At 54.8% G+C, this 26,388-nt stretch overlaps 1 protein-coding gene across 1 annotated transcript in view; it reads left to right on the plus strand.

Annotated features, from left to right (window-relative positions):
- Window positions 1-26,388, plus strand: part of CDH23 (cadherin related 23) — a 393,911-nt gene that overhangs the window by 152,583 nt on the left and 214,940 nt on the right. The window contains exons 7-9 of the mRNA XM_069460801.1: window positions 8,120-8,314; window positions 12,311-12,439; window positions 19,757-19,835. Coding sequence (XP_069316902.1) covers window positions 8,120-8,314; window positions 12,311-12,439; window positions 19,757-19,835 — 403 coding nt within the window. The remainder of the gene's footprint in view (window positions 1-8,119; window positions 8,315-12,310; window positions 12,440-19,756; window positions 19,836-26,388) is intronic.

A 26,388-nucleotide genomic window follows, 5' to 3' on the forward strand; every position in this document is an offset into this window, starting at 1 on the left:
GGAGCTCACCACCCAAGTCAGTGTCTTGCAAAAGGTATGTAGGGTTGTTCACACAGCCTTGTTCTTTTCTTCATCATAAATGGCCTTGTAGCAGCTAATGTCCTCACTAACTGCACGGGAAACCTTCGTAAACCTCTCAGTGTTAGGATCTTGCTCCACAAGCTTAGCAAATCCTGCTTCACTGAGACGAAAAGCTTCAGCTAATCCTTTTGTTGTAAACTTTCTTGGCTCTGGGTCTTCCGATCCGTGGTGTTCTTGTGTTTCTATCAGCTGCTTCTCCATCGATCTACGAGACTAGCTGCTAGGTAGAGATGCTGTGTCGACAAACCACTTGCACCGTGCAGGTTTACGGAAGAAACTAGTTCCCAAATTATTAATTATTTAATTACAAGTCATCCTTATGGGGAGCCATAGGAGCCTGGCTGTAAGTACAGAACGCTTTAAGTCTGGCCGTCCATCACCCGGGACTGCCTGTATTTGTTTTCTCTTGGGCGGGTTCTGCCATGCCCTCCCTAGCTCTCAGTCTTCAGGGGCCGAATGGCAAAAGAGGCCTGATGGGGGACGGGAGATGCAGATTTCCTGTTTTCAGGGCCTTTTGCAGCTCCCAGCCCAAGTCCAGAGCCCCACTAACTCAGACCCTCCAGAAAGTAAATCTGTCTTCTGCAAGAGTTGGGGAAGGGATTTGGGAGTCTAGCCACCCCTTTGAAAGATGTTCGCCCAGTCTTCCTGTTTCAGCCCTGCCCCATTCCCTCACATTCGGCGTCCCCTGGTGTCTCTAGGGCCTGAGCTTTTCCCGTGTCCTGCGAGGCAGGCCCAAGCGGCGGCTTTCCCGTCTCCTAGGGCGGTTGTAACTGGCCCATCTGTTTCCAGTTACCAGGATTTTGTTGACATCTCTCATCTGCTGTTGTCTCTTCTCCTGTTCTTTTTGCCCTTGTGGATTTATGCATTTTTAATTCCCTTATTGTCATTTTGGTGAGGGGTTGGGACGAAAACAGAAATAAATGGATGTGTTCAATCTGCCATGTTCACCACATAGTCTCGATGCTTCTAAAACATTTATTGAATGCCTTCTATGCGCAAGCGGCAGTGCTAGGACTGAAGAGGCGGCCAAGGTACCTAACAAAGAGGAAGAGAAGGATGAGGAGTGGGAGGCCAGAGAGAGGGGGAAGTTCAAGATCACTCCGTCAGGTCAGCAGGGCCATTAGACTTTGATGAATGTGTTCCAGGAGTTCAGAAGAGACAGCCCACAGCTGGAGGGTGGCAAAGGCGGGACTCTGAGGAGGGACCTAGGGATGGGAGAGTGCTGAGCTAGGTCCCGAGAACAGCTGGGGAGGCCAGCCCAGCCCCAGGGAAAAGTTCTCGAGCTGTGTCGGGGTGTGAGTGACTTAGGGCCCAGCCCTCTGGGGATCCTTCTGCCCACAGAGCTAGCACCTCCACCTGGCAGCCCACCCTGACTCTCAGAGAATACCCGCCATCTTCTAGATCCAGCATGCATCCCCCGAGAGAGAGCAGACACTGGTAGAGAGAAGAGATGTCTGAAGTGATCGCTTCCTGATTCCTCCACAGGGAGTGCGTGTGTGCACGTGTGGGTTTGTGCACACACGAGCCTGCCTTCTCCCTGGCAACAGTGGGGCCCCTGAGACATCTATCAAGGTCTAGTGGGCACTTGCCCCTCCTGGTTTTCCCTCTGCGTTGCTCCTTGAATCTTGCTCGCAAACGCCTTCTTGCCTATATGAGAAAGAAATAGAGCCCACATCTCCCATGGACCCGTGTCCTCTCCTTTACTGCTCTCCCAGGAGCTAAAATGCCACGAAACCTCCAAAGCCTCATATTTGGGAGTGAGACCCGCCCAAAGCACCCCAGTGGGCCTGCAGGGTCACCAATGCAGTGGTGCCTGTTTTAGCAGCCACAGAAACCAAAAGGCAGATGTTTCCCCTCTGCCCCAGGGGCCCTTGTTCAGAAAGTTCCTCACTTTTGACTTCAGTTCTTCTTGTTACAATGGGAGCCTGTTTCCTTATTCTTAGTGAAAGTGTGAATTTCCTTCTGAAATTCTTTTTGGGCTAAGGCTCCCCATCAACCCTCTCTTCTCTGAACTGGACAACCTGAAGTCCTCCTCTTGGGCTGCCACCCTCCCCACCAGCTCTTCCAGACTGGGCAGTGGATCAATCAGTTCCACCGAGGAGGGGCCCTGAGCCCACTCTCCACCCTCATCTCTGGCCCCTGTGGTCTGGGGACAGAAAGCTGGAATCTTGATTCCACCACTTCTGAGCTGTGTGACTTTGGATAAGTTGCTTCATCTCTCTGAGCTTCCACTTCTCCCCTGTGGGAAAAGGAAGCAATGAGCTAGATGTGTGAAAATCCCAGGCCACAGGCAGATGGCAGGGGTGGAATCAGTGGTGACCCCCTCCCCTCCCCACCCACCCCCCAGGCACCCCCAGCCCAGCCTCTGAGCAGCATGGGAGCCTCTGTCCCTAGCTCTGATCCACCAAGGCGCCTGCACCTTGTCAGAACTCCATCTGTCAGGAATTTATTACTAATGCATTTTATAACAGGCTCTATAATAAGATATTAAACACTGTAGTGGCATCTAGCAAGCATTCCATAAATATTAATAACGCCTTTAGAGATGGCACCTACGGTGGAAACGGTAGGGCTTTCTGCTGAGATTTGGTCAAGGGTATGGAATAAATCTAATTGCGGGGGGTGTGCCGGGAAGACAAGAGGGCGTGGCATCCTTCTTTTCCTCTCTCCTACCTTCCTTTCTCTTGCTCCTTCATTTTTATACTTTTCCTTTATTCACAACTTTCCCTCTATAATGTTTCTTTTTTCCCTCTTTCAGTTAGTTCTTTTCCCCTCAACTCTCTTCTCTTGCAAATTCTCTTCCTCTGATTCCCCTTTTCCCTTTGGCCCCAGTCCTGGCCCTCCCCTGTCCCAGCCCATTTTCCTCTGTGCCCTGTGCCCTCCCCTCCTCCCTCACCGTCCTATGCCCTCCTCCTTTCTTTACCCCACCCGCCACCGCCACCGCCACCGCCACCGCCACCGCCACCGCTGTTTTCTCCTCCCTGCCCCTCTGCTGCTCTCCCCTGGCCCTGCTCTCCCTCGCTGCACACACCCCTGCACCCTGTTCCAGTGAGCACCCCTGAGCCACCTCTGGAGAAGCCTGGAGTGTAATGTAACTCACACTGCACGTGAGACGGGAGCTATTTATCATTATTATTAATGAACAAGATCCCTTGTATGGCAGAACTTTCCCAGAGTCTATTCCCTTGTCACCCCAGGAGTAGCAAAAAGATTTATTTGTCTCTGAATTGCACAGGGTGGCCCATTTACAGCAGGTCCATCAGAAGTGATGTGGAGCTTAAATGGGGACTGGAAGAACAGGGCCTGCCCTGCCCATGACCTGCAGTGGCGTGGGCCACCTGCTGAGAGGGACTACTTGACAGGTGTAAGGGTTGCCTAAACACACTCCCAGGTCCCCTGAAGGCACAGGCAGTGCATTTTGGGAGACTTCCTTTGAAATGGCCCAGAGCCATAAGGGAGTAGGTAGGACTGGGCGGGGGTCCCATGGAGAATGGGGTGCTGGAAGCAGAGTAGGGGCAGAGAAGCAGACCCAGAGGCCTGCTCAGGAGCAGAAGTAGTCATGCCCCCTGGGGCCTTTACTCCAAAGACCGGAGCTGCTCTTCTCCAGCAAGAAGGTGGACCCAGGACCAGTTTCCACAATGAATGTGTAGGGACAGGTTGCCCGAGAATAGGGCAGGCCTGACGCCCTGCTGAAATGGGCCTTTTGGCACTGTTTGCAGAGCTCTGGCCCACGGTTCTGTAGACCCCAAACCCCAGCCCAGACACCAGAGAAGCACCTTCCCCCGATCTCCTGTTGTCGTACGGCAGAGCCTGGCTGTGCCAGGCATCTCTCCTCTAGGCCTGTCCTGCTGATTGTGTCAAGTCCGAGATCAAGCTGTCCCCTGCCCACCTGCCACCTCCCCACATGCATGCTGATAATTGCCAGTGACCTGAGTGGATTTGCATGTTAAAAGGAGTGTCTGGGGACACTTAAAAAGAAGAGGGAGCCTGCATTCATCCGGGAAGCTTTATTCTTCTCCCCATTATAACCTCCCAGCCTCGTGTCTGCCGGCACTGTGCCCTCATTAGCAGTCTAGGAGTGGTGGCCTGGAGCTTTGCGTTCTGTGGCCCAGCTATGTGCATTAAAAGGGCAGAATCCCAGCAGGAGAGGGTCGGGGTGAGCCTGGGGCGGAGCTACAGGAAGGAGGAAGCCCCACCCATGGCTGGGCATGGCCTGGGCGTCCCAAGTGGGAGCAGGGAGCTGAGACCCATGGAGGCCGGTGTGAGCAAGGGGGTGCCCACAGGAAGGACAGCAGAGATAGGGTCACAGCACCACAGCCTAGCGCAGGAAGTGAAGTCAGACGGGGCCTGTGAAGACCAGGGCGGGGAGGCTCTCCGGGCCTCGTCTCCATTTTTTTCCCTCACTGTGCTCTGCTCCCCTCACTGCAGATGGGCTTCCTCTAACTGCTCGTGGCTTCTCTGCCACCCTGTAATTGTGGCCTCCATGTGGCTTCTGGTCTGTCATGGTGCCCACTCCAGCCCTAACAAGATAACAAAGATCTTCTTTTCAGATTCCCACGGAAAACTGATTTAATTTCTGAGGCTGCATCTGATTGGCCTGCTTGGGTCAGGTGGGGTACCCCTAGACCAATCAGATGCAGCCTGGATCTGAAGTCACATGGACAAACATGGCTGACTAGATCCCTTCCCTTGAGCAGAGGTGTGGTCATGTGGAGCAGCGTGTCTTGGACGAGGGTGGCAGGGAGGCAGCTGGTGGCATCTCTGTAGGAAAGGTGGAAAGAGCAATATAAATGAGTTAGGGCACCCAGTTTCTACTCACAGGCTCTGCCATGACTACCTGTGGAACCTGGAGCAAGACACGTCTCCTCTCTGGGCTCTTTTTTTGCATCATAGAAGGGGAAGGCTAGACTGAATAATCCGCAAAGTCCATCCAGCTCCTACATTTGAGCCATCCCATAGTGGTGCGTGGTCAGGACTGGACTTCTTGGTTAGGAGCTTCCCTGGCCTCCAGGTTCCCCTCTCACCCCTGCCTTGGATCCAAGGCTCTCAAACCCATTTGGGAGGCTCTCCTGAGGCCCCCCCATCCTCACCCTGTCTGCAGTAGCCACAAACCAATCAATGGAGATGTCCTCTTTCTGAATTTTAAGGTTCCCATCTGTCCAAGTTCAAGGAGAAGAGATTCGTTGGCTGTGTACACTATTTCTAATATTTCTCCCTTTAAGTGGGGCTCATCTCACCCTGCCTGGGATAATACTTTATTACTATAATAACAATTGCAATTACCATTTATTGAATATTGCTCAATATTGCCATGTGCCTGGCCCAGAGAGAATATTTTTTAATTTTCTTCACACCTTATCTCATACAATTCATTCTCACAACAACCCTAGAAAGTAGGTACTGCAAACAGCTCTATTTTACAGATGAGGAAACTGAGGAGGTTTAACAGTGTATGTCTGAGGTCTCCCACTAGAAAGGCCCAGACTCAAAGCTAGGGGGTCTGACTTGCTCTGAGCCACCAGGTTTTACTGCCCACAGTATACTTGGAAACCCAGATGCACCTGGCCCTATGAAGGAAATCTGCTTGCGTTGAGGCTACAGTCCTATGTGCACATCTGTGCATTTCTGCAGAACAATAGCTGGGTGTTCAGAGAAGCCCCCCGTGTATGTGCTAAGTGCCCCCTCAGCCCTATTTCCCTGATGGAGCATGGTGCCGAGGACCTGAAATGCCGGAAGTCAGCATTCTTTTCTCTTCAAAAGCCTGTCCCTTCTAAGTGTATGAATGGTTCTTTGCCAGGCCCGCTAAAAACCTTTTCTAAGTTATGCAGAAATTAAATGGGTTTTCACTGCAGGGCATGAAACATAATCCAAGAAGGTCAGACACAGGGACCATCACTTCTTTTCCCACTTTTCTACCATTTCCGGGATTGTGCTCTTAAAGCCTCTGATCAGATGCATAGAAAACCTTTGCCCTGGACCACGTGGTATGGATGCGTAAAATGTCCTCGCCTCCCTGAGGCCAGGAGCTGGAGAGCTGACATCTCGTGGGAGCCATCCCTCTCCCCTGGGCACTGGCTTCCTACGGAGGGTGTTGGTTGACTGGCCGAGTGCTCTGACATGCTGTGCAGCTACTGTTTTCAATACTGAAGTCAGAACGTGGCCATCCCTTCTTGTGGCAGGAACTGTGGGCACCCACAGAGAGTGTTGTTCTGGATACGTGGGGCCAGCTCTTGCACTTATGTGTGAGCTAGAGGTGAGGGGGAGATGGAGCAGGAGAGAGAACCATGGTGAGCCATGGATCTCAGAAAGATCTCCTTAAGGCTGGTGCCACCCTGGTGAGCACGTCAGGACAGGGCTGGCTTTACTGAGCTCAGTGCCAGGGGACTTCGGTCCCCAGGGCTTTGCATGTGGTGAATCAGGGTATGTACTTGTAGGATGCCTGTATCGGTCAGGGTCTCGGCAAGAAAAAGGTCATCTCAGGTAGTTCCAGTAGAGGCATTTCCATGAGGAGACTACTCACAGAGGGGTGGGCGGGGCTGGGGAAAATAAGGGAGGTTGAGGCACCCAGGGGTTAGCAACAGTGGGAAGCTCTTATACCCCTAGGGCTAAAGGGAGAAGGGAAGGAAAATAGTTTTACCAGAGCCCACTGACAGCTGGGGCTGGGGAGGAGAAGGTGCTGGGCTGGAGCTGGAAGGAATGGAGGAGTAAGACCCCAAACCCTTTCTCCTGCCCTCTGAGCTCCTTCCAGAACCTTCCATTGGCAGAACCCAACTGGAAGGCAACCGGCAAGGGAGCCTGGAGGTGCTGTACATTGAGGACCTGGGGTTAGGGGGAGGCAGAACAGGGTACCCAGTGGGTCATGACAGGGAGAGGGGATTAGGCAGGCAGGCAATGCCCAGGATGGTCCTGTTACTGTCAGGGCTTCTTGACACCTCCTTGCCCTACCCTTGAAGGGCCCTTGTGAGCACCCTCTAGAAGGCATTCAGACGTTAAAATCACAACTGCCGTCTTCTCAGCATTTACGTGCTGGGATGTCTACACCTTCACACTAACCCTACGAGATATTATTAACCTCAGTATACAGAGAGGGGATCAAGGATCGAAGAGATTAAATAATTAACCCAAAGGCACACAGCAAGGCTAGGATTCTAACAAGTGGTTGCTCTATCCCTGAAACCCTAGCCCTTATCTGCCCCAACCCCTTGCAGACCTGATTCTCTTTTGGAGGCAATGAGCCCCTTCCAAGCAGCCGAGTCCAGGAGGGCAGACCTAGCAGAGAAGAAGCATGTGCAAAGGCCCAGAGGCCTGAGGGAGCCTGCTGGGATTGAGAAGTACAAATAGCTCTACTTTTATCTACAGCAGGAGATAGAATGTGAAGGGGAGGCAGGGTCAGACCACAAGGGCCTGCGTTCTGTGCAGAGAGCACTGGGGAGTCACGGCTGGTGAGGAGGAGGGGCCTCTCACTGCCAGCCTCCTGTCCCCAGGGGACAGAGTGGTTGGCATGGGCAGTTATGAGCCAGTCCGTTCAGCCCCACATGTGCCTGCTGACAGGGGCCAGTTAGGAAGAAGTCATGGCAACTCCGTGGCATTGTTCTCTGGAGGCCCCTTCCAGCCTAGGCGCTCTACAAAGAACACCCCTGCCTCAAGCACACGGTCTGTCATCCCCCTGCGGGAAGGACTGCCAGGAGGTCCCTGAAAATGAAGCCTGTGGCTTGGACAGCCAAGGGGCATTGGACAGCGGAAATGAAACCTTCAAGAAATGTGTTTGGGGACCAAAAGGCCCCTCATCCAGAACTCCAGGATGAGCAGATCATCTTTGGAGCTGGTGCTCTTACAGCCACCAGGAGGCCATAAAAAAAAAAAAAAATAGATACTGCGTTTTGAATTCCTCTGAACCCTCCTAGAATGAAAATGACAAAGCCCCGGGTCTGGTTGGCTGGAGGGCTGTGGTTCATGGGCTCTTGGGGACTAGTCCCTGATGGAGGCAGCTGCTCCACGCCGTGGCTCATCCTTGCATTTGCTTTGCTGTCACCCCCAGAACACTCCAGTGGGGACGCCCATCTTCATCGTGAATGCCACGGACCCCGACCTGGGTGCGGGCGGCAGCGTCCTCTACTCCTTCCAGCCCCCCTCCCAGTTCTTCACCATCGACAGTGCCCGCGGCATCGTCACAGTGATCCGGGAGCTGGACTACGAGACCACGCAGGCCTACCAGCTCACGGTCAACGCCACGGTGAGTCGCCATACTGGGGCCCCGGCAACCAGGCGTCTGCCTCTTCCACCCTCGGAGAGAGCAATGGGGCATCCCAACGGGACATGACTCAGTTCCATGCTGCTCAAGGATCTATAATAATGATACTCGCCTTAGTAATAACAAAAATGATGGCCGACGTGACTGAAGGCTCGTGCTGCGTCCCTGGCACTGTGCTGAGCACTTAAACAGACTGTCTCTAGTAAACCTCAAGCAGCCCTGTGTTGTAAGTGTTATTAAGATGCCCATTTTACAGATGAGAAAACTGAGGCTCAAGAGCAATTCACTGACTTGCCCATAGTCACCCAGGAGCCCAACTTCAGAGCCTGTTCTGGTAACCTCCTTGGGACATTCATAGTGCAGGGCTCTTGCTCTCTGGGACACACGATGGAGGTGTCCACCCAGTTGTGTCCTGACACCACCCAACAGGCAGGAGCCAAGGGCCTCTTCTCCCCAGAGTGGTGACACTCACACAGTAGGGAGCATCCACCTGTGCCAGGCACCCTCCTGGCCCCTGGGAATTCCAGGCTGCGTTAGTCAAGGACAAGAGGCAGGAGAGAAGTGATTATGCCATGTTATGGCTGACTGTTGAGACTCACACAGCTGATGAACAGTGGCGGGGCAAGAACCCAAACCCAGGTTTTCTAACTCCTAGTGCAGTGCTCTGATCACCATGCCCCGTGGCCAGGAGTCTCTGAAACTGTAGGACATCAGAGCTTGGCCTTTGTTGCCAGCTGTTTGTGGGGTCTGGGGAACAGGCCAGCCACACCCTAAATAAGATCCTGACCTGCAGTCCCCTCTTCCCTGCTCCTGGATGCTGCCTCAGGGCATAGCTGGGGCCGTCAGCTGGCAGCAGGGCCAAAAGTTGACCTGCTGTCCCTTAGATTTTTGTTTCTAAAGCTTAGTCCTGGAAGCCAGCCTGGGCATAATAGCAAGACCCCATCGCTACAAAATTTTTTTTAAAAATTAGCCAGCCATGGTGGTGCACACCTGTAGTCCCACCTACTCAGGAGGCTGAGGCAGGAGGATCGCTTGAGCCCAGGAGTTTGAGGCTGCAGGAACTATGATCAAGCCATTACACTCCAGCCTGGGCAATAGAGCAAGACCCTGTTTCAAAAAACAAACAAACGAAAAAAAAAAAAGCTTAGGCCAAGAGCAAAACAAACTATAGGAGTCTCTCTTGACCCTCCAGAATCCATTTACCTGACACACAGCACCCACCCCTGGCCCCGTGTAGCTGCAGGGGGCTCCCAGCAGCACCGGCAGGTCACAGAGCCCAGATCCCGGGTTGAGGACCCAGTTTGGAAAGATGGGGCTCCCCCAGGCTTGGCTGAGATGCAGAGGGGCTTCAAAAGCCAGGAAATGCAAACTTGTTTGACCCTGACCCAGTGGGCTGTGGGGAGATCACTGCAGATGACACTCACATTCTTTCCTTCTCCCCTAGTTAAGTATTGGTCGCCTGGGAGGAGGTGTGTGTGTTTGTAAAACTGCTGTTTATAAAACTAACTTCTGGGGTCAAGGGGACTTGCAAGCCCAGAATTTGCTTTCTGCACACACTCACCTGCACTTTCCGCACGCCCTTGCACCCACACGCTGCTCTCTGCCACCCTTCATTTGCACACACCCAGGCCCAGAAACATGCAGATGCTCCTCCTCTTTCTCTACCAACCTTTCACTGTGGGATAATTTTCTTTTACCATAAACGTGGCTTTGGGCCCTGGGGACTAGACCAGAGCTGGGCACAGGTAAGAATCCAGGTGGCTGGGCCTGCCAAGAGGCCTGGGCTCAAGCTGGGATGATGAATACAGTTAAATTGCTGTTAATCTCCCAGCAGTCAGGAGCAGAGGACAGGAGAGGTACTAGAAGTCCGTCAGCGGACGGCTTCCCACTCACTCCTGGATGAGCTGACACCACAAGTCCCTCTTGGGGCTGGCACTCTGCCTTGGCCACTAGGCATTTCCACAAGGAGATTCTTCTGCACGGCGTCCCAGGGAGCAGTGTGGGTTCCCAGCCACCAGTGTGTGGGCACCAGGGTGAGAACAAGCTGCTGAGAGTCGCAGGCCCCAGAGTCACAGCTGGAGCCTGGCAGAATGCCTGCTCCTCCAGATGTAACCACTGCTGTCCCCTTTCCCCACCATAGAGTCCAGGGTGGGCTAGACAGGGGTGTCTGTGGCACGAACAGGATGCAGCCACAGGTGTGGGATGGGGAGGGCATGTGCCAGGATGAACGAAAGCCAGCAGCCCACAAAAGCCTGGTAATGGCAAATCAGAACCACTGGCATCCCCTGCCCAAGAGGTTGGGGGACTTGTTCTGAGCCTCCCCACTCTGGCCCCAGGTGCCTGGTGGCCGTTCAGGTCCCTGGCTGGGAGCTCTCCTGGTGGGCAGTGCCCAAGCCTGGGCTGTGGGCCCCTGGCCTTGAGTCTAGTGGGCTGTCTCCCCACAGCCCTCTGCTCAGCTCCTGTTTCCAGACTCTCCTCTTCTGGCTGCACCCACTGCCCACCCCTGCAGCCCTTCCCACCGTCTCCTGGCCTGCCCCATCCAGCCCTCCCACCTCCTGGACGCTGCAGCTCTATCTCTGGTGGGCAGGAGCAGGTGCCAGGCTTGTAATGTCAGTGCCTTGCATCATTCAGGACAAACCAAGGGAGAGAATCTTCGAGAATTTATAAGCCCAGGGTCATTCAGTTGAGCCCTCCATCTCACAGAGAAGGATACTGAGATTCAGGAGGGAAAAGAACTCGTTTGAGGCTACCCAGCAGGTTAGAGACTGAGCTGATGTTAGAGCTCAAGTCCAGACTGTTAAGGGCAAATTTTTATGTAAAAGGACCTGAGTTTGAGTCCTGGCTATGCACTTACCAGTTGTGTGTCTCCGGGCAAGTTACTTAACCTCTCTGAGTCTCTGTTAACTCATCTGAATAATGGGGCCATAACAATTACAAATGTAAACAAAGTGCCCAGCACAGGGCCTGGTCTGTGATCCGTGTCCAGCACTGTGGCTGCCATTATTGCTGGCTGTCGCTCTTCCATAGCAGCCGGCTACTTAAACAGAAGACAGAAGATGGGTTTCGGGGGTCCCTTCTTGGCAAGCCTTTTTTAAATTTCCTTTTTTTTATGAGACGAGTCTCACTGTGTTGCCCAGGTTGGAGTCAGTCGCGGCTCATAGGTGCGATTGCAGCTCACTGCAGCCTTGAACTCCTGGGCTCGAGAGATCCTCTCGCCTCAGCCTCCCGAGTAGCTGGGACTACAGGCTCATTGATGAACTTTTATAGGATGAAATTCCCAACTAACTTGGCCTGCCTGGCCTCAGGGGTGTGGGCTGCAGGACCTCTAGGGACGCCTTCCTGGAGCCCCCCAGATGTCACAGGCCCTGGAGCGCCCCCTGCTGGTCTGACTGGGAAAATCACCTGACCGGTAAATTCACAGCCAGAGCAGGGACGCAGGTCCCAGAGTAACCCCCTCTGTGGCCAGACGGCCTTTCTTCTGAGGAGTCTCCATCCTACTCAGTCCCCTGCTGCCCTGAGATGGGGGGGGGGCAGGAAATGGGCACAGAGAGGGGCAGTGCCCCCCAGTGGAACACAGCAAAGAGGCTGAGGACAGCACCATTGCTTTAGCCCAAGCCAGTCACCCCACCAACAGACGTTGGGTGGTCAGGCTGGCCCAGTGGCGCAGGAGATCTGGCTCTCACCCAGCCTGCTCTGTGACACTGGGCAGGCCACCTTCCTCTGGGCCTTAGAGGCCCAGTTTGTGTTTTCCTCCAAAGCTCAGGAATTCCGATAGGTTCTTAGCGTTCTTGAGCTTCCTCTTACGAAGCCCTTCCCTGCGGAAGTGCAAGAGCACGTGTGTGTGTGTGTGTGTGTGTGTGTGTATGTGTACGTTGTATCACACGTTATAGGTCTCTGTGTGTGCATGCGTGTACATATGTGTGTGCATGTCTACAACATCACTCAACCTAAGGCTGTATACTCTATTTGTTCCCGAAGGATCAAGACAAGACCAGGCCTCTGTCCACCCTGGCCAACTTGGCCATCATCATCACAGACGTCCAGGACATGGACCCCATCTTCATCAACCTGCCTTATAGCACCAACATCTACGAGCATTCTCCTCCGGTAAGACCCCCCGGCCCTGGTTGGGGGACGGGCTCCCCCTTGGCTTGCCCCCCCCACAGTCCCCAGGCATGGTGGTGATGGGTACCCTAGCACAGTGAAACCCCAACCCCTCCTCACCCCACACCCCACCTCACCCTCTGGTCACCCCAGAGGGCTCCCAGGGGCAGAGAACAAGGCCTGCTAGGGAAGCAAGGGAGCCGCTCAGGAAGGTGTGTGTGGACGGGTGGAGATGGCTGTGGGAAATCCAGCCGGGGCTGGAGGGTGGATTTGGACTCAGGCTCCACAGAACATCAGTGTGGCTCAGCCGTGTCCCCCACGGGCCAGTCTGCGTCTGTTGGCCATCAGCACCGCCCAGGATGGCGACAGCTTGCCCTCCCCACGGGCCCTGGCTCTAGCTGCCGTCCCCAACTGCTCAGTCTTAGGGTTTCTCAAGTCCAGGTTACCAAGAGAGGCTCCTGATTTTGTGCAGTGTCACAAGGTCATAGGTCGCCAGGCGGCCTGTAGACTGGCTGCCGTTGGGCCACGTGTCCACCCTGGTCCAGTCAGCTGGGACTGGGCATCTTAGAGAACAAAGCACGCAGCTGCCCACTCCCAGGGGTGTGGGTGGGGCAGCTTTTCTCAGCTGTGGGACAGGCAGGCAATGACAGGCATCCCTAGTCCAGTCACCGTCCGTGCTTCTGTGCAAACTAGAACGAAACACCCACCTGGGCTGATAATTTAGAAAAGGGCACCTCCTCTGGGCAGACACAACTCCTGATATCAGGTTGGGGAACAGAATTTGTGGGAAGAAAAATGTGCCCTTTCTTTTCAGGAAACTTCAGGGAAGCTTGCGCGTGCTCAGGGCCCACCTACACACCTGCACAGCTCAGAGAAGTGAGGTTAAGTGACAGGCAGGCTTCCTTTTTTTTTTTTTTTTTTTCTTTCCTGAAAAACTTAGCGGATGCAAGTGTTGTTTGTTACATGGAAGTCAGGGTTTTCAGTGTGCCTGTCACCAGAAGAGTATACATGGCACTTGACAGGCAGATTTTTTATCCCTCACCCCCTCCCATCCTCTCCCCTTGTCAGTTGCCAGTGCCCCTTGCAGCTCTTTATGACCACATATATCCTTCATTTAGCTCCCACTTGTAAGTGAGAACATGTGGTATCTGTTTTTCCATTCCTAAAATGCTTTGCTTAGGATAATGGTCTCCAGTTCCATCCAAGTTGCTGCAAAGGACGTTATTTCATTCCCTTTTGTGGCTGAGTAGCACCCCATGGTGTGTGTGGTGTGTATATGCGTCACAGGCAGGTTTTCTGTCCCCGGGTGCACACTGTGCCCCTGGGCCTGACCCCAGCTTGGAGATCATGGCTATCCCGACCACTGGCATCCTTGATTTGGCTGTTTCCAAGTACTGGGCCCAGCCTCCTGGTGTGGGACTAGCGTTTGGCCACTCCCTTCTTGGGGCCAGCTGTGGAGGGAGGATCTAACAAGCAAATTTGCTACTGCAGATGTTTGAAGCTGCTTTGAGAGCAGAGGGCGATGTCTCCCACCCCCAGCCTCTGTTGCTTTGCATCCTACGGACAAGGATAAGCCCCAGCTTTTGAGACTGAAGACTGTCCCTGCTCAGCCCGGCCCAGCTCGTCTCCCATGACTTCCCCAGACCCCTTTCACTCTTCCCCCACCCCACCATTCCCAGGCTGACATCTCAGTGTCGGGTTAGATCTGACATGCTGTTTTCAGATGAAAACGATCTGCCCCTGGCCCATGAATGTCCCCAGGGTACTTAGGGCCGTTGAACAGCTTGCCTGCTGCACTAAAGTCTGCTGGGGTAGCACACGGTGGGTGCTCGGGAAGTGTTTATGGGATGGGTGAATGAGGAAGTGAGCCATAGTGCTCTCCCCATCCTGCACCCTCTCCACCCTTCGAGCCTGCTCTCATTGCCAATCCAAAGTCCACCCACCCAGTTCACTCTCCCCCTTTCTGAGAATTTTTTCTTGACTTCTTCCCTGCCAGTCCCAGAGGTGGCGATCCTGCTCCCTCAACTCTGGTAGAATTGACTCTCTCCATGCAGCATAATTTTCCATGTAATTATAGTCTCACCTGTAATGTTCTCCTGTGTACGTGGGTTTCCCGACTCTCTGGGACTCACAGGATGCCCTGGGAGCTCAAAAGTAACCCGTGTTCTTTGGGTCTCCCAGGGCATCATGCCCAGGGCTGAGTGCAGAGAAAGTGCCTGAAGCCAGCTGGATTGAAGTGGGTGGCCGGGCAGCCCAAGGAGTGCAAGAAGTCCCCACACTGCCGTCACTCGCCTTGGCCAACTCTCACGGCCTCCTGAGCACTTCCTTGCTGGGAAACCAGGGCTGATAGTGTCTGCGGTCGTGCCTCCCTCACCTTGGGGCTTTAATGATAAGATGTGCCTGCTGGCAATTATAGGACATTCAACCACGGTGGCTGGTGACCTGGTCAGTCAGTATCTATCGTGGCCAGATTGGGTTGGGGCTCCCAGCCTCAGCTTCCTTTCAGAGGCGCAGTGGTCGGCGAGAAGGGTGTCCTTGGTTTGTGTTTTTCCAGCATCCCTGTGTCTTAGCAGAGCAATCCTAAATTAAACTAGTACATGTTTCTGTTTCAGGTCTGCAGATTTGAGTGTGTCCATCCATTCATTCTGGGCTTCATTCCTTTATTCCTCCATCAGCATTTATCAGACCCCGCCTGTGTGCAGGCCCTGTGCTAAACCACACCCTCTGTTCTCCAGATGATTCCACGGCCTACGGCTAGCTGCCCTCAGTCTGGGCAGACCAGACACTTGCCCACCTTAGCGCCTAGTCTCCTCACGCTTGTCCTTAGCACCTCATACGATTCTCCTCTCGGGCTCAGGGATCTTGATGTCTCTTTGCCTTGCCAGAGTTGTCCCTTTGTCCCCCTCAAGAACACTAAGGCCAGTGCCTGGGCAGCTGCTGGACGCCCAGTCTGGGAGGGCAGGTCTGGGCCCCACTGGGTGGCTCGTGACTGGGCTGGGGAAGCCAGAGGGGAAGTGAGTCTGGGCTTTCAGACTGCCCCGGGCCTGGCCTGGCCCTCCCGGCGCCCGCAGAAGCATCCTCCGTGTCCACGCACCTGCCTTCCCTCCCTTCTCCACGCCGGGAGGAGTTCTTGAGTCCCCTCGTCTCCTGCAAAGCTTTTCCCCTTCGGCTGATCTCCCCACACGCCTAGGCTGGTTTTTCCAGGCTTCTAATTGGTTTCTGTGCCTTGATCTGGGCCCTCCCTGTCCCGTTACGGTGTGGAGCCCTGATTTAACGCAGCAATTCCCAGGCCGGCCAGGGCTGTGGCACACCGTGGCCTGTCAGCCTCCCGCCCCGGGGACCCCGGCACCCACCCGCCCAGCCTCTGCTGCCCAGGGCCCCGTTTGGACCTTCCCCACGCTCCCCGCCCCCCTCTTTATCTGCGGCTCCCAGCATGCGCCTCCCTGTATCAGTGCATCGGGCGGGCGGCCTCATCTAAAGTGTATATATTACCTAATAAAATCCTTCTTATTTGGGATTATTGCATCAGATTTTAATTTCCTCACTCGAGCAGCAGCATGTCGGCCTGCCCGTCAGTGAAGGACCGATGGAAGGTGAAAAGAGCGGATAAACTGCACAAATTACTGCCAGCCGATGCCTATCAGCCCTTTGACTGGAATTGACTGGAATTAAGGACTGAGAAATAGGATTTTCTACCTCAGGGTGTGCTGTGGCAGCTCTGGTTGGAAGTCCCCTCCAGCCCCGCGGCCTCCTCCCCACCGAGGGCGCCTCCCACTCCCGAAGCAAACCGCACGTCCCCCTTTCAAGTCCCTAATCCTGTCATGGAAGTGGGGGCGGGGGTGTCTCAGCCGAGCTGGCAGGGAAGGAGGAGGACAGGGACTCCTGAGGCCAGGCGCAGCCCAGGCGGGCTCCTGTGTCACGGCTTCCTGGAAGGGGACAAGCAAAAAAAGGGAGAGACAGGGTCCCTTCTAGAGAATCCAGCTTCTCTCGACAGTGGCCCCTCTTTCCTGCCGGTACCCAGGCCTCACGGGCTGGGGCTGTATCCACCCCTCCTGGCACACCCGCGGGGTGCAGAACCCTGGGCCTCTCACTTCCCCGCCAGGGAGCAATGGGCCCCCATGTGCTGGGGCCTCCCATTCCCCAGTCACCCTCACCCACCCACTCACCATCCCTGTGACCCTCAGCAAGCGCCTGAACCCTCTGGGCCTCCGTTTCCTTGTGAGGGTGTGAGAGCACCTACACACACCTGCACAGTGAGGAAAGAGAGGGGGCGGGAATGGCACACAGCCGGTGCTCAGCTAGTGCTAGTTCTCCTGGGAGGCTGTTAGCTGTTCTTGGTTTGTTTTTTTTTTTTTTTTTTTTGAGACACAGTCTCACTCTGTCACCCTGCAGTGGTGTCAGCCTAGCTCACTGCAGCCTCAAACTCCTGGGCTCAAGTGATGCTCCCAACTCAGCCTCCCAGGTAGCTAGGACTACAGGCGCACACCACCATGCCTGGCTAATTATTAATGTCTTATTTTTTTTATAGAGATGGGGTCTCCCTGTGTTGCTCAGGCTGGTCTTGAATTCCTGGGATCAAGTGATCCTCCTGCCTCAGCCTCCCAAAGTGCTAGGATTACAGGTGTGAGCCACCACACCCAGACCAGATGTTCTTATAATGCACAGAAAACTCCTTGTCTCTAGGGTGAAGAGGATTAATCTGGGGTGTTAAGGAGTTTGAATGTGCTGAAATTGTTTAGAAACATCACATGTATGTGCGTTATCTGGGAAGAGGCACCTGAGTTTTCATCAGATGCACCTAGCACTTCCAGGCCCCATTTAATATTAACAGTTGCATTCATAGCATTTGCTGTGCATCAGGTGCTGTTCTGGGTGCTTTACATGTATCAGCTGCTGCGGAGTGGGGATTGTGATTATACCCATTTTATAGATGGGGAAAACAAGGCAGCGAGAGGTTAAAAGTGACTTACTCAAAAGATTCAAATGCAGGCAGTCTCGCAACAGACCCAGACCCTTAACCATCTTGCTGTACTCCTTCTTCCCTCCCATCACAGGAGGCAGGACCCCACAGGCCTGCAAGTCGTTAGCGTCTCTAGGGAGAGCCTCATTAGCCAGGAGGCCCGTTGCTCCCTGAAACATGGGTTCCCATGGAGGGAAGAAGCCCCGTGGCTTCTTGAGCCCTCCAGCTGGCCCTGGGCCTGCCCGTCTGCCTTCCTGGCCAGCCGGGGAGGATCCCTGGAGGACCACTGCAGCCAGAGCGCCCTCGAGAGCGGGGCCGGCTCTGGGCTGGGCAAGGCCGCACTTCTCTATCCCCTCGTCTTTAGAAATAAGTTTCAGTATATTGAAAATATAATCACTGAGACTCTGGAACAAGAGCCGTGGGTTCCCAGGAGCCCCCGCTCCTCCCTGTTAATTCCTTCTCATAACATTTCCAGTCTTTCTGGCTGCACTTGTATTAAAAGCTCAGGGTTTTATTAAAAGTGGATTTATTTACCCAAAAAGAGATGAAACCCCAAAGTTTTCCAGGAGTCTGTCAGAGCTTGCTTCATGGAAGCTCGGATGTGACCCTTCTGGGCAGAGTCCTCCTTGTCCTCCTGTCTTGGAGAGCCAGCTGGCCCCCTTGAGCCCACCCCCCAACAGGGCTCTGGGCAGCCCAGCGCTGGAATGCCCAGGGGGAGGTGCTCGCAGGGCTCTGAGGACTGAGGGTTCTTTGGCCACCAGGTCCCGTCTTTGCACAGGCCCACACTGGCCACCTTGTCCTGTCCTCCTAAGGCTCCCTGTCCCAGGCACTGGGCCTAGTTGCCCTGGCGGGCCAGGAGCAGGTGGAGGACCGCGGGGAAGGGCAGCAGTGCCTGGGGAGGGACAGGTGGTGCCGTCCCCTGCCGCGTCCTGGCAGTGAGACTGGGAGGAGGTGGGGAGGAGCAGCTCCCCCAGGGTAGAGAGCCTGTGATCAGGGAACAAGCCTCTCAGCACAGGAGATGGGGTCGGGGGGTGCAGTGCAGGCTTCAGCCTCCTGCTGACAAATGGTGAGTGGAGCAGAGGCAGCCAAGGCCACCAGAGCCCTTCATTAGACAAGCAGATGCCAGCGCTGATATATCCTCAGAGGCTGGGGACAGGACCTGTTCTTCTGTCCATCACTAGGGAAAGCTGCAAGCGAGGGACAGAACCTCAGGCCAGCAGGGTGGGCAGGCGCACGGGCACAGGCAATGGTATGGTAGGGCCCGGGGAGCAAGGTTAGGGCTTCCCTGGGCAAGGGGCGACTCAGCAAGTGGCGGCAGTGACCTTAGGGTCCTCTCATTTGTCTGTTTATTCAGTCAGTCAACCAGCCAGTCAGCTGATGTTTGAATATGCCCATTATATGCGAGGATCTCTTCCTAAGGTAGTCTCGTGCCTCCACGCCCTTGCCTGTACTGTATCTCCGACCTAGAACACTTTCCTTCTCACTTTCTTTCCCTGGAAAATTCCTATACATTCTTCATGGCCCATCCTAAATGTCGCCATCTGTGCAACCCTTTGCCAGTTCCTCCAGCTGGACTTCTCCCCCGTTCCGTACAGTTGTCCATCTGAGCCATATGTGTCTGCATGCTCTCCGTGTGTGTGCAGAAGCTGTCCCTGCACATGTCCTTGGCTCCTCACCAGACTGTGTCCCCATCCTGGTAGTCCCAGCTCCTGGCCCTGCCCCGCCAGTGCTGCAGGAAGAATGAGTGGGGGGTGGGGCAGAGCCACTGAGGCAGGAGCTACCAGGAGCAGTGCTGTATGGGGCGTGGTTCCCAGGGCCATGGTGGCCTCCAGGGCTGCTGCGGTCATCCCTGGAGATACCTGCTTTCAGGACTTACGGTGCTTTCATCCGTAGAGTAATTGATCCATGATGTTCTCCCTTATTCAGACCCCAGTGAAAGCAAGGTCCCGGGGGGGGGGGGTGTTGTCAATTATACTAAGGTGGGACAGACTGAGGCCAGAGGTCACACAGCAACGTGATGGGTGGTTGAGGTAGACACCAGATCTCTTGTCTCTTTGCTGGATGCCCCTTCTCTGTTCTTCTCCCGCAGGTGGTTCATCCGACATGACGAGGGACGTGGGGAGGGGAAGGGGGAGTGAGAGCATCAGTGAGGCTGGGCCTCCCCACAGGATTGGGGGAGGGGGCTTCAGTGTGTGTCCCAGGGACAGTGGGGGCAGCTGAGGCCTGAGCACTCGGCACCTCCTTCCTGGGCTGGCCTTGCTGCCGGGAGTCGGCCTGGGGAGGGAAGCTCCGGTGCCACCACGGCTACAGAGAAAGCGGCCTAGGGGACCAAACTCAAGTCCCTCCTCTCTCCCGCCCAGGGCACGACGGTGCGCATTATCACTGCCATCGACCAGGATAAAGGACGTCCCCGGGGGATTGGCTACACCATCGTGTCAGGTAAGGCAAAGACTGCCCCTGTGTCCTCCACCCAAGAAGCACCTCTGTAGGGGTCTCAGGCTCTGAGGGTCTAGGGAGAAGTCTGTGGGCATGTGGAACAGTGTATGGACTATCTCTAGGGGGACAGTCCTCACCAAAGGACCCAAGAAGGGGACCGACTGGATGAAGAAAGGAGGCCACAGTGTCTGGGGGCTGCTTGGGTGGCACTGGGGGTGGGAGTGTGTGCTGCGGTCCAAGATCTGAGGCCTGGGGGCACTTTGGGGCTCTAAGCCTGGGGCATTGGTGACTCCCATCTAACCTCCTTCTGTGCTCTGGGTTTTTCTTTTTCTTTTCCTGTTTGATGAAAAGGTAGCAGTTTTGACATCATTTTAGAACAAATGGAGCAGCAACTTCAGCTGATTTCATACTCTTTTCACCTTTCCAACCATTGGGAATTCGTGTCTCATCTGGAAAGTTGCAGGGGGAGACACCTTAGCCTTCTCCTTCCCTACCCAGATCCTGTGGCCGAGCAGACAAGGGGCTGACTGCAGGGTTCCCTGACCCACGATCCCACCAGAGACCGGCAAAACGGCAGCTCCGGTTGGCTGTTGGGCTGGGTGGTCTTGGGCAAGGTTGCTGGTGAGAGGTCCAGTAAGAGGCTGCTCCTCCCCCGCACAGGCTCTGCCCTGCCCCCTGCTCAGCCCACGAGCTGGTGAAGGGTCAGCCTGGCGCATCTGGGCAGTCCAGACCAATGGCCAAGAGGATGGCAGGCCACCAGACCAGTTTCCACTCATTGTCCCTGCCTACCACACCCCCACGTCCACAAGAACAGGGAGTGGCATTGTTGCAGCATGTTCTCCCTAATGCTCAAAAGACAGCAGGGCATAGTGATCAGGAATGTAGAGGATGGAGTCTCTTGAGCCAGACTGTTTTGGGTGGGTCCCTATACCTCAGTTTGTCATCCATAAAATGGGTATAATAAGAGTACCTACCTCAAGGTGGTTTAAGGGTCAGATGAGACTGAATGAGGTGGCTCACACCTATAATCCCAGCACTTCGGGAGGCCGAGGTTGGGAGGATCACTTGAGGCTAGGAGTTCAAGACCAGCCTGGGCAATACAGCAAGACCCCATCTCTACAAAAAATAAAACAATTAGCTGGGCCCAGTTGTGCCCCTGTAGTCCCAGGTACTCGGGAGGCTGAGGCAGGAGGATCACTTGAGCCCAGGAGTTTGAGGTTGCAGTGAGCTATGATCACAGCACTGCACTTTAGCCTGAGTGCCAGAGTAAGACCCTGTCTCAAAAAAAAAGGGGGGGTGTCAGATTATTAAATATATATATGTAGAGATCTTAATTAATGTATATAAAGTATTTCATAAGTGTTAGCTAATATTATTATTATGGCTAGCAGCTAATACTACCTTGGGAACCTAGGGATTAGCTGGTGGGAGGGAGACACCTCACGTCCTTGGAAATGCAGGGAATCAGGGGTGTCATGGGCTCCTGTGACCTGCAGTCGCTGGCATGACTATTACTGTGTCCCTAAGCCAGGGGCACCTCAGGACCCAGAGCAAACACCAGCCCAGCCCTGGTAGTGAATGTCAGCAGGAGCACGGGTTTGGGCCTCCTTCTACCCCGCCCCCCCATTTCCCATTCTGGTTCCCAGTGCAGGACTCGGCATAGAGTAACCTCAATATGTACTTGTGTTATGAATGAATGAATTATGAATGAATGACATTCTAGGGTAGTGATTTTTCCAACTCCAGCATGCCCAAGAATCACCTGGGGCTCCTACCAAAAATGCAGAGACCTTGGCCCCTACAGAGATTCTCCTTCTGCAGGTCTGGGATGGGATCCAGGGAAGGTCCCTTCTCACAGTGTCCCAGGCAGTTGTGGTGCAGGTGGTCCTAGGGCAAGACATGAGAAAGCCAGTCCTCGGAAGGAGACCGTCCTGCAGGAGGGCAGGATGCCCCGGGAACCGAGGGCCCTTTCCAGGTGGGGCGGGGACTGGGGAGGCCCATCCTGAGACAAGGAGCTTTTGCTGGGGAACTGAGGAAACACCAGAGAGTTCCCAGGGCGATGGAGTTAAGGGGCCGGGATAAAGTGGCGGTGGGAAGGGGATGTGGGGCCGGGTGGGGGAGCGTCTCTGTGTCTTCACTGCGTCTGGGCTGGTTCCAGATACACCCCAGTCTGGAAGGGGCTGGTAGCGAGGACCCGACCCGAGGGCATGCCAGACGGAAACTCCTGCAGTGATGGGGCATCTGGGGACAGCTGCCTGCCACACTTTGGAGGGGCATAGTCTCCTGGGCCAGGTCCCCAAGTGCAGACAGCAGAATGAGAGGGAGACCTAGGATGTGAAACCACATGGAAGGGATGTGTCTGGAGGTGGGGGCAGGAGGCAGAAACTTCTGGAAGGCCTGGGGCACTTAGCATAGCTTTATAGGATTCCCACTGCCAGCACAGATGTGCCTTGGGGGCTTTTAGAAAGGATGACAAATGGGTTTCCTCTCACATGCCAACTTTGATTGATTGGCAATGGCTACCTGAAGAGGATCCTGGAGCCAAACAGGCTCAGTGCAGTATTCAACTGGTCAAGTCTGCTGTGGGTGTGGCAAGGGAGAGGGCGGCACCTGTGCCAAGTATTTGGCATCCTTGCTAAGTCAGCACTGGGACCACACTTACAGGGTGGCCCTCGATCATCCTCTGTCAACTGGGTGTTGGTCACCACCCTAGCCTGCTCAAAGCCCTGTCGGATAAAGAGCAGCTTGAGGAAAGGGCGGTCTTCCTTTCCTTCCCCACCCACCCTGACTGGCTCCACTGGGCTGCCCTGCCCCATTCCCGCCCCCTTTGCCCTGGCCCTGGGCTGGCACGGTCTCCCCGAGAGCCAATGTCGTTGGGAGCTGAAAGCAGGCAGATAGATAGGCAGGAGGGTACAGTCCCAGGGGAGCAGGTGGACAGCGGGCCAGGATTTGGCCTCATCTCTACTTCCCTTGGCCAGTGTAGATGCTGCCGAAAAGAACACTGTCTGCCAAGGGCCTGTCTCACACACCTGCCCCTCTGGTGACACTTGGTTGCAGCCCTCTCCTGGGTGGCTCGGCCAGTGCCCATTTAGCATGAAGCAGGCAGGAGAGATGGCTCATGTGCCCAGTCACCCGAGGGCATCTTCACCGCACAGGACGGATGAGGCCAGACGGGGTGTCTGCTGAGCCCGCAGGCTGGGCCGGCTGGCCCGAGGGCCACCAGGAGCCCGCCCCAGCCCTAGGTGCTCAGGAACCATTCTCCTTTGAAAGCAAGAACCGAGGTCTTTGAGGGCCCCCAGAGCCAGGTGAGGAGTCCTGAGGGCCACTAGTGTGGGTGACTCAAGTCTCCAGTCACCTTAGGAGCCTGGGCTGGTGGTGGCTGTGTCTGCGTGTAAGTGAGGCCTGCCTGCCCCACGCGGGTGGACACAGGCCCGAGCCCACAGGGGTCCATGGCACAGGTTAACCTGCTCGGCTCCCCGAGGCCCCGTTCCCTCGGGGCTGTTTATCAGCCCCGCAGCTGCGGGGATTTATGTCCGCACACCAGCGCTTTCCCCATTACTAATGACCCCTCTGTTTTGCCAAGAACAAAGAGGCCTTCAGCGGTAAGTTATGGCTCCATTGCCATCAATTTGTTCTCGGCCCCTCGTGGCCTAACTGAGACTGGGGAATGACAAGTTCTTTCCCATGGAGGACCTGGCATGGGCCCCATCTGCTCCCTCAGCCTGCACCTGTCCTGCCACCCACGAGGGGCATCATCTCCTTGGGGGCCTGACCAAAACCAAACAAGGTTTTGTGGGCTCCCCTGCGCGATGGCCAGCCCAGCCTGTGGTCTCAGCAGACACCCCTTCTGGCCTTATCCCTCCTCTGCCAGGCAGAGACAGTCCTGCTTCAAGGGGCAGCTGTGCCCATCCCACCCCAGAGGACTGGACTTGGAGCCTGAAGTTACAGGTTTGAGGCCCAGCTCTGCCAGCAGTGTTCCCAGCGAGATGTTTGATCTCTCAGCCCCATGGTCCTCACCCATGGAATGGGGTTAATAATCCCCACGGTGCATGAGATGGTGCTGGGGAACTCTAAAGGGCCATAAAATGTTAAGGATTATTAATTATCACGGAGTGAGCGGGACCCAGGGTCCCTGGGACCTGTTTGTTCATTTCCTCCTTCGTTCGTTTGCCTGCAGAGCAGTGGCCGAGAGTAGCGGCTCTGGGGCGCTGTCCATGGTAGTGAAGTGACCACCCGCTGTGCTGGTCCCTGCGGTCGCCCACGCGGCTACTGAGCACTTTAGATGCGGCTACTCTGAACTGAGATGTGCTGTAAACATAACACACAGGATCTTGAAGACTTAGTATGACAAAAAAAGTTCATAAAATATCTCATTAATAGTGTTTTACATTGATGACGTATTGAAATGATAATATTTTGCATATACGGGGTTACATACGTTATTTAAATTAACATCACCTTTTTCTTTTTCTGTAGCTACTAGAGAATTTTAAATTACACATGTGCTCACCTTCTGTTTCCGTGGGCAGCTGTGTTCTAGAAGTAGGCTGCCTCGGCTTAGCTTCTACCACCAACCGGCTGGGTGGCCTTCTGGGCATCCATTTCCAATCTGCAAAATGGAGATAGTGATGGCCTGTGCCTCACGGGATGCCGTGGGGAGTGAGCAAGCTGACACAAGCAAACACTAGAAGAGCACCTGGTTTGATAGTAAGTGCTCAACAAACATGGACTCTTAACGCCCACCCACAGTTGCCTGGGCCAGGAGCTGTGCTAATGTCCTGAGAGATGGTGGGGACCGAGGCACCATCTCGGCCTCAGAAGCCCGCAGTTGGGTTGGAGACTCTCCTGTAAAGAGGCAGCTCTGGTGCCCTGGTGGAACCCTGTGCCGGGGCAGCTCGGGATATGTTGAGGCTGGCATGCAGCGATGGCTCCTTGGTGGGCGGGGCCGGGGGGGGCATTAGACTGTTCTCTCTACTTCTGTGTATGTTGAAAAATATCCATAATATACTGTGAGAAAGAATCACATCGCGGGGTGGGGAGACTCTAGCAGGAAGAGAGGAGGGCAGGCTGGAGGAACAGCGCGTGCAGAGATCCGAGAGCAGGACAGCGGCACCTTCCTGCCACTGCAGTAATTCGGCGCAGCAGAGCACAGAGCACAAGGGAGGTCGTGGGGACATGAGGCCACAGGAGGCAGGGCCAGGCTGGGCAGTATGTGGGAGGGCCGGCTCAGGGGAATGCTGGGCCTTGGTCCTGAGAGCAGCGGGGAGAATGGCGTAGTGTCCAGCTGAGAGGGAGTGGCAGTCCCCACCAGCCAGCCACGAGTGGGGGACAGAGCCAGACAGAGCCCAAGGAGCGCGAGGAGGCTGAGTTGGCGGGAGGCGCTGATGGGACAGTGCTCTAGGCGAGGGGGAGCTCTGTCCTCTCTCCACGCTGGAGAGGCCTCGTCCCTTCTTGTGACCCACACCCCTTTCCATCTGCTGTCTTCTGCAGCTCGGGAACCTCCCCAGAGTGAGGAGAGGGGAACCCCGTTTACTGGGTGTCTGCCATGTGCCAGGCACAGTCTGGACACAAGTCATCCCTTGAAACAGTCGATGAGGAAGATAACGTTGCTCCACTTTGTAGACGGGAAAGCAAGGCTCAGAGAGTTGGCAGAGACTGGCAAATGGTCACAGCTGCCAAGTGACAGGGCAGGGATTTGAACCCAAGTCTCTCAGGCCCCAGAACCGCCCAGTTTCCATGCCAACATAGTTCCAAAGTGCAGTCCCCAGACTGGCAGCTTCAGCACCATCTGAAAATTACTAGAAATCCAAAGTTTTGCACCTGATCCTAAACCTACGGAGTCAGAAACTCTGGGGGTGGCCCCTAGGGTGCTTCTGCTGCTGGGCTGGGACCTCGCTTTGAGAAGCTCTGGCCTAAAAGAGCACGTGCTCTTAACAACGGTGATATTACCCCCAAGGGGGTGAGACTTTGTACTTGATGGGAACAAAAAATATCTTAGTCTTTTTACATATAAAGCAGATACATGTTATATCCGTCATCTTGAAATTTCATGTGGGGGGAGTTGAGCAATTAGGAAAAAATGTCTCAAGTGGCTGCTGGGCCAGGGGTCGGGGGTGAGGTGGGCCAGAATGAAAAGAAGCTTGAGAAACACTGGTCTAGAATAAAGGACAGGTGAGAAGTAACGAGGCTGAAAGCCTCACTCCAGCTTGAAAGGCAGTGGCCTCATGACCAGGTCACACCAGGGGACCCGCCCAGGTATGTTAGCAAAAGACAAAACCTCTCCTGTTTGTCTCTGGGTTTTATTTTAATGCTACCAAGTGAGCAGCATCCTTGAAAATACATTGAGGGCTGTGAGGGGAAGGCTGCGTGTGTGTGTGTGTGTGTGTGTGTGTGTGCGCATGCGCGCATGGGTGTGTGTGTTGACAGAGAGAATAATCAGATACAGTCAGGCTCGCACAACCCCCCCATATGCCAATAACTGAATCAGGCCCCTGGCCATGGCCCGGTGGGGGGCAGCTATCACAGGAGACTATCGTGCGAAACACATCAAAGCCCT

Source organism: Eulemur rufifrons, chromosome 28 (genome assembly GCF_041146395.1).
Source record: "Eulemur rufifrons isolate Redbay chromosome 28, OSU_ERuf_1, whole genome shotgun sequence".
Taxonomy (NCBI): Eukaryota; Metazoa; Chordata; class Mammalia; order Primates; family Lemuridae; genus Eulemur; species Eulemur rufifrons.